This window comes from Arvicola amphibius, chromosome 3 (assembly GCF_903992535.2).
Source record: "Arvicola amphibius chromosome 3, mArvAmp1.2, whole genome shotgun sequence".
NCBI lineage: Eukaryota > Metazoa > Chordata > Mammalia > Rodentia > Cricetidae > Arvicola > Arvicola amphibius.
Genome location: NC_052049.1, coordinates 140249402 through 140263673, shown reverse-complemented (window position 1 = coordinate 140263673; position 14272 = coordinate 140249402). Strand labels below are relative to the sequence as shown.

Sequence of the window (14272 nt, the reverse complement as noted above, 5' to 3'; positions counted from 1 at the left end):
AGGAAGCCTGGGTGTGTTAGTCAAAACCAAGGTTAAGACAGGCTTTTCCCCAAGACTTCTGGGGGAATGAGAACCTGCTGGCCACATGTGTAAGTGTTCTTTCCTTCACCGAATGGTTCGGGCAGACCTCAGGGCTCCCTCTCCTCCTACTTCTGCAAACCTTGTACCCTGGGCTGGAGAGATGGCTCAGAGATTAAGAGCACTTGCTGCTCTTGCAGAGGACCCAGTTTGGTTTCCAGCACCCACATGGCAGTTCACAGCCACTTGTAATTCCAGGGGATCAAGTGCCCTCTTCTGACCTCTTCAAGCACTCCATACATGTGATACACAGACATACATGCAGGCAAACATTCATTAAATAAAAATAAATCTTTTAAACAACTAGACCTATGCTCAGGGGTAGACAAACAGCCTTTTTCCATCATCTCTACTCTGACCTCCAGGTCTTCCTTGTGTTAGTCAATCTAAAAGAAAAAGAAAAGAAAAGACAGCTATAATCTATAATTCACATAATATACAACTCTGTAGTTTTAGTGTATTTATGGGATTGTGTAACCATTACTGTATTCAACATGTTTTCATTAATCTCAAATGAAAATGCATGCCTATCTAATGCAGACCTTTCCCACCTCTTCCCCAGCTCTTCCTCTAGCCCTGACCAACCATTAAGCTCCTTTTCTTTATCTTTAGATTTATTATTCTAGACATTTCCTTCAGCATCAATATAGGATCTTTCATGACATGCGTCTTTCACTTGGTTGTAGTGTGCTCTAGGCACTACATGCTATGGTATGGTTTGCAAGTCAGGCAAGAGACTAGAGATTGAAACACACACACACAAAACATACACACAGGTAACACCAAGAATGCCCCCTTTATTGTCTTCCAGGGCAGCTTATATAGGGTCTCCTTGACTAATGGCCACGCCCTAACTCTCAGCTGTAAGCCCACCAGAAATCACTCCCCTGCCATCAGAAACTCCTGAGGGTCTCGTGCTCAGAGCAGCTGCAAGCATAGGAAAACAAGTTGTTTACTCTGGCAGAGAGGAGGTCACAGGAAATTCAGAGTCTGGGGGTTTACAGTCCCCAGCATCTCCCCTTTTTCTATATAATTAGACCAAGGTTCTGGGCTGGCCTGGGACGTGGCACAAATGTGATAGCAATAAGTTGGAAAATGCCCTAGTGAACACAGTCACTGTACAAGATAGCCACAGCAGATGTCTGGCTGATGGCAATTCCAGCTGCCACGAAGGAGGCTGCAGCAGTGACTGTAGTGGCCACTACAGTCATGGTGATCCCAAAGTCTCTCTCTCGGCAGGATGGCTCAGCACTAGCTGATTTGTAGCAGTCATACATGCTGGCCCCAAACTCCTCCTGCTTCTGCTTCCTTCAGCAAATCCCACCAGCTGGGGTGGCTCCACCAAGCCAAGCACCCGCCTCCTGCCACTGCTGGGAGCCAGGGTGGCAAGTGGGCTCGGGGACCTTCAGAGGCTACTGTGCAGGTCCCTTGGACCCTGCAGAAAATCCTGCCGCTCGTGTAGCAAACTCTTGGGCGTGCAGAACCAGAGACCACTACCACCTAGGGTGTCCCCCTTGGCCCCACAATCTCCAGTAAACAATCATTTAGGGAATTTGGACATTGTTCTCTCTAAACTACTTCCTGATGTTTATTGGGCAAAGTAATTTTTTTGAGGGTAATCACAGCAACCTTTCAGGGAATCTTGGTCCATCAAACGACATTAATCTAGAAGGATTCCATAGGTCCTCATCTTCTGTGGAAACAAAAGCAGAACCCCCTTTTCAAAGCAACAAATTCTTAGACCCATATTTTGAAATAAGTATCTTTCTTAGCCATCCCCAGAATCAAATGTCTCTCTGTATTCCAGATTCTCTGTGCACGTTCCATCTTTTTGAGGCCTTTAATTCACCCTCCCGCCTCCTCTTTATTACCTTCCTGCTGGCCAGTCTTCTGGAGGGCGTCCCTCAGAGAGTCCCTAGTTCCCAGTCTCATCTCTGCCTCCTGTGGCGCCTGCACCACCTGGAACCAGTATCAAGCAAGAGTCTGGGGAAAAAAAAAAAAAAAACCATATACATACCCATCTTCAATTCACCCTCACCATTCCCGAGGGCAATCTCTCAGGGATCCCTACTTCCCGATCTCGCTAGGGGCCTCCACTTGGTATCATGTTTTCTGTTGTAGCATACATTGGAATTTCATTTCTTTTTATGACCTGATAATAGTTCATTGTATGACTGTACCATATTTTATTTACCCATTCATTTGTTGATAGGAATATAAGTTGTTTCCACTTTTATGAATAATGGTGCCTTGGCCGTGTGTGTGTGTGTGTGTGTGTGTGTGTGTGTGTGTGTATATATATATATATGGAAGTTTTTATTTCTCTTAGGCATATAGAAAAAAGTGAAGTAGCTGGCCACAGGGAAATTTAGTTTAACATTGTTTGGAGGAGCTGACAACTTTTTCTCAGCATTGCGAGAGGATTTTTGCTTTTCCTTATCCTCCCTAGCAGTACATGTGTGTAACTGGGACCCTGATTTGTCCTTCCCTAGTGGCTGACAGTACTGACCAGCTCTTTCTGTGCCCATCCCTGTGTCTTCTTTGGAAACAAATCTATTTCTATCCATTGCCCTCATCAAGAATGGGTGGTTTGTGGGCATTGAAGAACACACCTTTAATTCCAGGTGGATCTCTGTGAGTTTGAGGCCAGCCTGCTCTACAGAGCGAGTTCCAGGACAGCCAGAACTATGTGAGAGACCCTATTTCAAAAACAAGGTGGTTTATCTTTTTATTATGAAGGTGAAGAATTCTTCACATATTTTCATATGATTTGATTTGTAAGTATTTTCTTTTGTTCTGTGGGCCATCTTATCATCCTGGTGGTTTCCCAGTATTATAAAAGTTTCTTACATCTCATAGACACCTTTATCTTCAGTCCCGGGGGATATAATGCCCTCTTCTGGATGCCATGGGTACTTCACACATGTGGTACACATACTATACGCAGGCATACAGTCACACATACAGAAGTCAGTCTGTCCTTTTGTCATCTGTGCCTCTGGTACTATAGCTGAGGAACCTTTGCCTAAACTAAAATCACAGGTATGTACTCCTGTGTTTTCTGACAGCTTTAATGGTTTTAGTTCTAGAATTTGGATCCATGACCCAGTTTGAGTTCATGTTGTGAAGGGGTGCTGTCTTCATTTGCTTATTTGCTATTGTTTGTGACAAGGTCTTGCATAGCCCAGGCTAGCCTCAAATTCACTATGTAGCAGAGGATGACCTTGCCCTCCTCTTTCTCTTGCTTGTACCACCCTAGTGCTGAAGAGTGTGACTACCACACCCAGTAGATGTGATGCTAGATCTCAAACCCAGGGCTTCGTGCATGTTAGGCCAGCAATCTACAAACAGAGCTGTTGTGCCCCCAGCCTACCCATTTTTCCCATATTTCAGGTTGGATGAGAATAGCAAGATAGCTCAAAAAGGGCTGAGCACAGGCAAGGGCTGGCAAGCATTCTATGGAGGCCGCCCCAGATAATCTTCCAATGAGTGGGTGTGGTTATGCTCTTATGATCTTTCATCTTTGCATTAATTTTCTCTTTTTTCATTGCTAGGCATCAAACTACACAGCTCTACCCTGGCCCACATCTCCTTTAAGAGCCGACGACAGGCAACAGTGGCCTCTAGGTTGTCGTTCACCCTGTCTTCTTCCCCTGCTATTTAGCATTTTTCCCCCTCAATACTGGGTGTTGAAATGAGTCCTGTGGCTGGGTGGTGGTGCCACACGCCTTTAATCTCAGCACTCAGAAGTTAGAGGCAGGAGGATCTCTGTGAGTTCAAGGCCAGCCTGGTCTACAAAGGTAGTTTCAGGACAGCCAGGACTGTTACACAGAGAAACCCTGTCTGCAGGTGGAATAGAAAGAAATGAGTCCCTCAAACACCTCAACTTGTCTACGGCCATGAATCTATATCTCCACTTTTTAAAAAATATATTTTGAGACAGGGCTATCTTCAAACTCATCAAGTATCCCGGGCTAGCCTGGAACTTCCAGTCATTCTTCCTCGTCCTCCTGTCCTTGGGGTGGCAGACAAATGCCAGAAGGTTCCAGCTGAGGAACTTTTCAGACGCCAGCTTCCCTCAGGTGTTGGGGAGCACCTGTGAACATTCATTCCTTTGTTCTTTGTTCTTAGAACGTGGAGGTCCTGGCCAGCAGGAGCCACTTGACAGAGCAGAACCAGGCAGGGGCTGACCTGCGTGAGAAGGCGCTGAAGGAGGAGAACGAGAAGCTGCAGGGGAGGATTGCGGAGCTGGAGCGCAGACTGGCCCAGCTGCAGAAGCAGATGGAGGATGTGAAAGGGGATGAGGCCCATGCAAAGGAGACACTCCACAAGTGTGAGGTGAGGCTCCTTGGGTCTTGGCCAGAGGGCGGCAGCCTGTACCCCTCTCTCTATAGTGATTTCAGGGCTGGGGGTGGAACTGTCAGGATTGATTTAGGATGTCCAGGTGACCTGCAAGCATCTTTAGGAATGGTGGGAGCAGGAGGTCTGGGGGCAGGGATAATAAAACCAGGGTGGGAATCATGGGCCTGGCTTGCACAGTACCCAGGGATTCCCGCGTCAGACATTAGACATCTTTCTGAAGCTCCATGGGGTCCTCTGAACACCTGCAAAGGCCATCTTCATGCCACATTAGTCTGTCTCACTAAACACATCCTTTCTTTAGCACGTAGCTGATATTTTTGGAGATTTTAGCAAGCCAGTTATCCGCTTTACCAGAGCTTTGGAAGCTGTTAAGGAAAGAGGCGGGAAGTAACAGCAGTGGAAGGTGGGGGGGACACACTGGGCATCTATCAGGTCACCTGCACACCTTTACAGCAATGCCTTGACCCAGTCTATTCCCTGCCTGGAGTTTCTGAATCTCCGGGGGGTAAAACTTGGGTATTTGTAATAAAGATAAAGAAATCACCAAGGTAACCCCGAAGGCCACATGTGGCTGGAAATGGGACTGCAGAGAGGTACACACCCAAGAACCCAGCTGTTTCTTATCTCGATCCCACAACAGGCACACTGCAATCACGGTGTGTCCCTGTGGTTCTTGACCCATCTGTCTCATTATAGAGTGAAGTCCAGCAGCTGGAGGGAGCCCTTTTGCATGCCAGACAGGAAGAAAAGGAAGCCACCTCTGCCCGAAGGGCGCTGGAGAAGGAGCTGGAGCGTGTGCAGGTAAGCCCCCAAGTCTTGCCTTCCTCATCCTTGTAGGTAGACATGGCCACTGGGCCTGTCCTTCCAGGGAATGCCTTCCACCTGTGTAGCCACCCTGAGCTATTCATCTAGACTAGTGACTTGGAAGTAGGGGGCAGCTGGTGATATCTGGAGATGTGCTAATTGTCACGCTGGGAAGATGCTGCAGGCATCTGGTGAGTGGAGGCCAGGATTGCTGGTGAGCATCCTAGAAAACAAACCAGCTCCACAGCCATGAACCTTCTGATCCAAACGTCACTGTGTGCCAAGGTTGAGAAGGCCTTCTCCTTGGTGGGAAAGTTCTTGACAGTTTTGCAGAGATAAAATGCAAACAGTGTGTGAAAGCAGGCTGAACCTGTCCCCAAGGCGACATGGAGTCTCCTCTCCACAGAAGCCAATTTCCCGTCTCCTCTGGGCACACGTGGGGCCCTTCGAGGAGGCTATTAAAAGGAGCAGGAAGAAGTCATTTCCCTGAGCCCAGATAGCTATCTCTCTTCAAACCCAGAAGGCTCCTAGAATAGGAGATTTTCCCATTTGGATGTCAGGAAGACTATTTGAAGTCCACAGTAGTCAAAGCCAGCGCTAAAGTTGTAAATTGGCTTTTGCACAACAGCCTTAGCATGACCCTGGTGTGCCTTCATTCTACCGTCACCCTTTGAAATGCTGTCTAAATGTCCCTGGGGAGAGTTTGGGGAAGGTGAGGGCTGATGGGCTGGCTCAAGTTCAAGACTGTTGAAGTTTTGCAGTGGGGACCCACTAGTCTTCAGGGTCAGAGGCACACAGGATAAGAGTCACACTTGGAGGCATGGTTCAGAGCTCTCACGGCATGCACAAGGCTAGTTCTCTTCAACAGTCACTCGATGGTGTTGAGCAGGGTTCACACTCGGACCTGCAGCACACCCGGCGTTTGCCTGGGTGCTGGGATCTGATCTCAGGGCCTCATGCCTGTACAGTGAGCACTTCACCCATGGAGCCAGCTTCCCTGGGTCCCCTTTGCAGCTCTCACCTTCTTGGGGGTCAGTGCTGAGTGAGGTACTTCATCGCTAAGGAGATGATGCCTCTAAGGCTAATGATACAAACCCACTGATTGATAGTGGAACAAAATTTGCACCTGCAGACGACAGGGGGAATCACCAGGTGGGTCGTTCGAAGACGCAACAGTTGGTGATGTACAATGGCAGCCCTGGGCTGGGGACCATTATCCATTACTGGCTCAGAGCCTTTGACTCCTGGATAAAGGGCAGGAAGAAGGTAGCTTCTCAGAGGCCTTGAAGCACAGTAGCTATGAGCCAGCCATGGAAGCAAGTGTTTTCCCCTTCTGCTGTCTCAATATGCAAAAGCCCACTAGGACAGAAGGGGCGGGGAACTGAGGATGAACCCTGAGTGCCTTCCTTTAAGGATAAAACAAATATTAAAAAAAAGAAAATTAATACTTATTTGACCTACCTCTTATGTGAGATTCAAGAAACAAGAGTGCAGCGCCTCTTACACGGAATGCAAATTCTCAGCCTTTCTACTGGAGTCACAGTTTGGGGAGCAGATTGAAATCCACAAGCTTGAATGTGAGGGTCATTCTGGGTCATCTTAAAATGTCCCACAATTTAGAAATGGTGCCCAGAACAATGTTCTGCCTCCTCGCTTACCTAAGAAATATGTTCTAGAATCTGGGGATGTAGCTCAGTGGTGTGGAAACTTGCTTATCATGCACAGGGCCCTGGATTTGATGCCCAGCAAAAAGAACACACACACACACACACACACACACACACAAGGGGGGGCAGGTATTGAGAGAAAGATTTTCTAAAAGTCACTGCTGCAAAAATATGTCTCAGATTCACCCCCAAAGAAGCATGCTTGGGACCACTGAGTGTGTGCATGCACACATGCCTACAGGACCCTGCAGGCATCTGTGGAAGCCAGGCGTTGATATTGGGGTGTCTTCCTCTATTGCTCTCCATCTCATTATTTGAGACAGCGTCTCTCATTGATCCTGTAGCTCCCCTTTCAGCTTAAGCTGCTGGCCAGTGAGCTTCCCCTCCTCCCAGATCCTCCTGGTAGCTACCCCTTCACCACAGGGGTTACAGGCCACCAAGGTGTGAGATATCTTACAGCATTTTCAGGTGTTAATTGTAGTAAGTGTCCCAGACAGAAAAATCTACTCTCATATGGACTTGACTATCTGTGTGGCTAGCATACACGAGATAAAGATACCAGAATAAGCAGCTGCAATGACAGTCTGAGAAGTCCTCATCTGCTGGGTGGGCCACTGGGGTCCAGACCCTGAGTGGGTGAAGCTGAGGTGCTTCACTGGCCTGGAAGAAGTGCCTTGGTGTAGTGAGGCGTAGCGTGTGAGCCAAGGGAGGCTGTGACGCGGGAATCGGCATGTCCGCTCATCCAGAGACTCTGGATCAGGATCCAAGGGAAGGAGTGAGGTCATGGGGACTCCAGAGGTGGAGCTGAGCTGGCTGCTGAAGGCTTTTACAGGGACCCATTGCTAGACCCTTTATTAATAGCTTCAATTACATTATTCTATCATATTGTTACTGAAAATACATTTGGTTGAATTTAACACAATTTTCTCTGACAGTTTCACATATATGTACAGTGGACTGTGGTCATAGTCTCCCTCTCTCACTTTCTTATGCTTTCCTCCCATGCCTGGTGACCCTGCTTACTGTCATGTCTCCGTTCAACCTGAGTTTAATTAATGTTGCTTGTGTGAGAATGGGGGAGGGGTGGGGCCTAGTGAGCCTCCTCCCTGACCCATGATGGGGTGTTGAAAGGGAATTCACTTTTAAAGAGAGAGAGAGAGAGAGAGAGAGAGAGAGAGAGAGAGAGAGAGAGAGAGAGAGAGAGAGAGAGAGAGAGAAAGTTTATGCAGCCCTGGCTATCCTGAAACTCACTCTGTAGACCAGGCTGGCCTAGAACTCAGAGACTGGCCTGCCTCTGCCTCCTGAGTGCTGGGATTAAAGGTGTGTGCCACCATCACCTCAGGGTAATTCACATCTTTGAGATCTCTTTCCTTAGAGTTTCTCCACAGGATGGAATCAGCCTCACTGGGTGGTGACGCCTCCTTCCATCTTCCTTCTTCCCCTCCCCCTCCTCCTCCCCAGACCAGAAAGTGAACTCCAAACAGAAACCCCAGGGTTGAGCCTGCTGCTGTGTGCCCAGCTGTAGTTATAGTGGGCTGACTGCCCCACGCGGGCCTTCCAGCATCTTTCTTTGCTCTCTTTTTCCCTAGCAGCTTTTGTTGATGTTGTTTCCCTGTAGGGGTGAACTTTAGCAGTCTGGCAATGTTTGCTGCTTCCCAAAGCAGAGGCACCCCATCAGAATTCAGGAAGGTGGGGGGGGGCACCTCCTCAGGGGTTTTTCACTCCTACGCCACCTGTTTGGCAAGCAAACCTATAGCACACTCTGCAAACCCGGGAGCACCTGGGATGATTTACAAGTGGCTTCAAGATGCATGAGTTACCGCATGTGGCACTGGGATATAGACTGTGAGGCGCTGTCAAAATGTCAACCACTGTTCTGTGCCGCCTCTTGCAAGGACACAAGTCTAAGTAGGCCTTAAGAGTTCCCATGCTGAACGGTGGTGGCGCATGCCTTTAATCCCAGCACTCAGGAGGCAGAGGCAGGCGGATGTCTGTGAGTTTGAGGCCAGCCTGGTCTACAAGTGGAGTTCCAGGACTACACAGAGAAACCCTGTCTCGAAGTCTTCCTGCACTAGGCTGGAGACTGAGTTCAGCTGGTAGAGTGCTTGCTGAGTTGGTTTAGGTTGGTCTTACGGTATCATTGCCCTGTTTTGAGAGCAAACGTTCAGCAATAAGGGTCTAACCTGAGCCCCACCAGCCACAGTGGCTGCTTGATGTACTCCCGTATGGAATTCACCCAGCTCTGTTCCTGTGGAGGTCTCTGGTTTAGTCAGTTTTGCGCTCTCTCTCTCTCTCTCTCTCTCTCTCTCTCTCTCTCTCTCTCTCTCTCTCTCTCTCTCCCTCCCTCCCTCCCTCCCTCCCTCCCCCTCTCCTTTTTGTTTTGTTGCTTTTGTTGTGTGACTGTGAAGTTCCCCTTGCCACCCGTGGGAGAGGACGCCAGGTAGGCAGGTGACAGCATTGTATTTTCCCTACTGTCTCCAGAGAGAGCTGACCCAAACTTCCCAGGAGCAGAAGGAGCTATTAGAGAAACTCCAGGAAGAGACCGAGCAGAAGGAGCAGCTGAGGAAGCTGAAGAACGAGATGGAGAGCGAGCGATGGCACCTGGACAAGACCATCGAGAAGCTGCAAAAGGAGGTGAGGGGCCGGGAGGCAGAGCAAGGGTCAAGCCGGCCCAGGGGAATCCAAGCCCTTTCTCCCCGGAAGGCTCAGGAAACCCACAGTTCCCCCAAGTACAGATGCACCTGGGCGTTGCGGAACCCCTGCAGCCATTCTTTGGACTTGTTGAAAATTCCAGATGCCGAGAAACTTGTCTAAAAAAAGTAAAGGCTGAAAGCCTCAGGGCTCTGGGCACCTGGTCACTTGGTAGCAATAAACAGATGGCCTGGTGTGGACACACTTAACCAGCGTTCACTGAGTGCGGTTGAGGCCTCTGGGCAGAGTCTGCACATCTCTCTGACATATCCAGGAAAGCCCGGAACTTCTGTCCCTCAGCCCACCTCTGTCCCCAAAACACTCACAGGGAAAGGCACGAGGCTGCCAGTTCCCTTCCATCTAGGAGTGTACCTAGAAGGCTGCCATTTTCTGACACCTACCGGTGCAAGGCATTTTGCTAGTGACTTGTTTAGCTCTGACTAGAATTCTATGCCTGGATTTTGTCTAAACTCTGGAAGGTAGATATGATTTCAGTGTTTCGCAAAAGGACAGTGCCAAGACCTTTAGTGGTTAGGGATGTGCCCCAATCATACTGGATGGTGGAAAGCAAAGCTGTGACCTCAGGGCTCTGTGTCCAATCACCATGGCAGGGTTAGCCAGACCCAGACAGCTCAGGGTCTGGCGCTTGGTGGCCTTAGAGGAAGCGTCAAAGGTAGGGAGCAGAGCTGCTCTCCTTGTTGGAAGGGGCTCCAGCTTGGCAGGACCTGTTCAGACCACCCCATTTCCTCCAGATGGCGGACATTGCCGAGGCCTCACGCACATCCTCTTTGGAGCTGCAGAGGCAGCTGGGTGAGTATAAGGAGAAGAACCGCAGGGAGCTTGCGGAAATGCAGACGCAACTGAAGGAGAAAAGCCTGGAGGTGGAAAAGGCCAGATTGGCAGCTGTGAAAATGCAAGATGAGGTAATGCCTGCCGGGTAATCCTCTCCTTTATCTCTTATTGAGAAAGTCTTCAGCTTATTGCAAGGCTTCTGTTGCTGGGGCTGGGCGGGAGGGAGATATTCTTAGGGCAACTTTGGGGCTTGCTTTATTCTCCACTCGCTCGTGATTACAAACAGGTGATATCGAAGACAAACCTCCCACCGGCTCAGAAGTGAAACAGACACACCTTTAATTGGGCCACATTCTGGCCAAAACTTCAATTCAAAGTTTTCTGCCTGAAAAGATGAGCCACCTTTTATGGAGCAAGAATGTTGTCTCCATCTGTGTCCAAACATGTCATCTACCTCCGGGTCTTCCTTTATTCCTAGAACAAGATGGCAGGGGATGACTAGATTCTTTTAACAATCATTTTCTAAAAAGATTTAATTATTTATGTGTGAATGTGTTTTTCCGTGTGTATGTGTCTGCATGTTTGCGTACATGTATGTGCGAGTACCCATGGAGGTCAGAAGAAGGCGCTGTAACTTTTGGAGCTGGAGCTGGAACTGCTGGAGTTGTGAGCTACCTGACATTAGGTGTAGGTGCTAGGATCCAGACTCTGGTCTTCATTATTGAGCAGCAAGTGCTCTTAACTACTGAGCCATCACCATCTCAGGTCTTGCTAATCATCTTTTGACTTTTATTGGGGTGGTCAGGTAGATAAGAAGTTGATAGCCACAGTAGGCTGACTACAAGATGTCCTTAGGGACTGGGCATGTGGCTCAGTGGTAGAGTGCTTGCCTAGATTTGGTTCAGTCTCCACGTCTTAGGAATCCGTGAATGCTGAGATAATTAACGCATACCATTTTTGTTCATCATCTGTCATTTATTATTTAGCATTGTGGTGTATGATGTATATGCGAAGGTTGAGTGCCAGAGTCAATGTGTGGAGCTCAGGGGACAACTTTGTGAAATGGGTTCCCTCCTTCTATCTTTACAGGGTTCGGGGATCAAACTCCGATAGCCAGGCCTGTGCCTCAGGCACCTACCTGTGAGCCATCTTGGCTGCCCTAAAAACGTTTTTGGTTTTATACCTAAAAATAATAGGCTGGGGAGTAGTGGTGCATGCCTTTAATCTCAGCATAAGGGAGGCAGAGACAGGTGGATCTCTGTAAGTTCGAGACCAGCCTGGTCTACAGAGTGAGTTCCAGGACAGCCATGGCTACACAGAGAAACCTTATCTTGGGAAGAAAAAAGAATAAGACTAGAACAAACTGGGTGGTGGTGGCTCACACCTTTAATCTCAGCACTTGGGGGGAAGAGGCAGGTGGATCTCTAAGTTTGGGGCCAACCTGGTCTTCAAAGCAAGTTCTAGGACGGCCATGACTGGATAATAATGATAATGATAATGATAATGATGATAGAGCCAAGAAATGCAAATCTTGCATTCTTGACCTGGGAAGAGGAAAATTAATGGGGAAGGGTTGGGTGTTCTTATTTTCACAGTAAGCTGGAGGCTTGCCCATTTCTTTCGGTGTGTCTGTCTGTCTTTCATGGCAGTTCTCCTGCCCCATGTTCCCGTGTGCTGGGATTACAGGTGTGAGCCACCACACTTGGTTGAGATTCTAGCCTGTGCCGACTGAATGGCCCTGAACAAGCTGTCTCAGTTTTCTCAGCATCTCTTTCTACACTAGTGGCTTAATGATGAAGGAGATAATGCGTGAAACGATATAGCGAAGGCCCTGAGATCCTGGATACTCGATACATGCTTCTCTCTTTCGCAAAGCTTCCCCCTGCACACATACAGTGTGAGGAGCCTGCAGATTCTACAGGAAAACAAGTTTTCTTTAAAACACAACAAATCAAAAAAGCTTTTAATTTCTTTGATGATCAAAGGAAGGTTTGCCCTGAGTCAGTGCTGAACCCATCGAAGAACAACGGATATTTATGACATATTTCAGACACTTCAGAAAGGATCCTGATAGCAGATTCCCTCTGCCTCAGGTTTCAAGATATGGGACTCAAAGCTGGAACTGGCACACTGACATCACAGTACCCTTTGCTATGAAAAACATGTTTTCATTTTTATAGCAAATGGGTGCTGGGGTCAACATTTGCCAGAACACAGCAAATAACCTGGTCTGTTTGAACTTCAAGAGACCACAGTGTCACTGTGACCCTGCAGAGGGTCTGATGAGGGTGGTCTTTAGGAAGTAAGGCTTAAAGTTCATCTTTAGTTCATCTTCTAAGTCCTGCCTAACTACTTAAAGGTAGCACTGACAGGTTCAAAAGTTGCTTGCTTACTACCTTCATCCCCATTGGCAGATAGTAATTATATACGGCAATGGGTCTCTCTCTGACATTTCACATATGTCTGATGTCTTCTGATCCGAGTTACCTCCACCCTTTGTCTCCTCCTTCCTGCTGCTCCCTGCTCTTCCCACCTGGCCCTCTTTCTACGTTCACGTCTGTGTGTTCCTGTCAGTTTAGGGTTGCTTTTAGGAACGTGGCCAGGAGTAGTTTACAGGTGCATGGGCAACTTCACAGTGGCTCCATCACTGAAGGTGTCTCTCCCCGCCCCCCTCTCCCAGCAGCCATGGAGAGGAGGGGCTGTGTGAGCCCCTCCCAGCTCTGTGATGGAAGGTTGGTGGGTCTGTCTTGTGCAGGTTAATCCCAGCTGCTGAGTGCAGTGACCAAGTCACTTCTGACAATGTTCTCCAGCACTCCACCCCTTCCTCTGGCTCCTCCATTTTTTTCTGCCTCCTCTTCTGTGATGTCCCTAAACCTGGGAGGGGGTGATGCAGATGTCCCATTTAGGGCTATCATGCTTACTTTTAGTTCAGGGCAAGTTGCTTTTAAACGCTCAGTGGAGTGAGTGTTCCTTATCTGACAGACTTGGTACTAGAAGTATATCTGATTTCAGAGAGATTTTGGAATATTTATGTAGATTTTTTACTTGTCATTTCCAATTTAAAAAAATCCAGTCAAAAATGTCTTCTAGTTTTGGATTTGGAGTATTTGATATTTGGCTTTTTTGTGATTTATGTCTATAATTATTTAGCCTGCATGTATATAGGTATACACATGTGTGCCTGGTGCCCAGGGGTATCAGGAGGTATCAGATGCCATGGAACTGGAGTTACAGATGGCTGTGAGCTGTCACATGGGTTCTGGGAGCCAAATCCCTGAAAGAGTAGCCAGTTCTCTTAACCACTGAGCTGTCTCTCTGGTCTTACACTTTGGGCTTTTGAACTGGGGTGTGCGTGTGTGTGGCGGGGTATGTTCAGCCTGTGCCAGCAGTTCTCTCCTCTTGCCTGTCCCACTTCCAGGAGGGCCCTACTGCTGTAGGAGACAGACCCTACTAGTGGAAGGAGGGGGAGGGGCATGCTAAGTATCAGGAGAGGCATGGCAGAGGATGCCAAGAAGGAAATCAGGGCTGTATATTTGGCATTCTTTGTGATCGTTATTTTTGGGTTACCATCCGGGTCTCAAATAATATTAGCCCTATGTTGTGATGAGGACATTGAACCCTGGAGAGGTTTAGTCCTCCTCGGCCATGTTTCAAACGTCCGCACCAGAGCACTCATTCCGTTCTCTCTGGGTGACGGGTCCTGTGATGTTGCTCAGTCTCACCATCGGCACCCAAGCCAACCCAGGGCCAGTGTCCAGAGATTGTCTTCTTCCAAGTGGCCTGTGCTGGAAATGGCTGGGGTTCTGTCAGCCTCCAACAGAATACAGTGCATCCAACCTCCCCCGGTCTTCCTACATTTAGCATAGTGTTTTGGAGCT

The 14272-nt window shown here is 48.4% G+C and overlaps 1 protein-coding gene across 2 annotated transcripts in view; it reads left to right on the top strand.

The window, feature by feature from the left end:
• Cgnl1 (cingulin like 1) overlaps positions 1-14272 on the top strand; it is a 151119-nt gene that overhangs the window by 117439 nt on the left and 19408 nt on the right. For both annotated transcript variants that reach the window (XM_038321669.1, XM_038321668.1), the window contains exons 9-12: positions 4210-4416; positions 5137-5241; positions 9393-9545; positions 10355-10525. In XM_038321669.1, coding sequence (XP_038177597.1) covers positions 4210-4416; positions 5137-5241; positions 9393-9545; positions 10355-10525 — 636 coding nt within the window. The remainder of the gene's footprint in view (positions 1-4209; positions 4417-5136; positions 5242-9392; positions 9546-10354; positions 10526-14272) is intronic.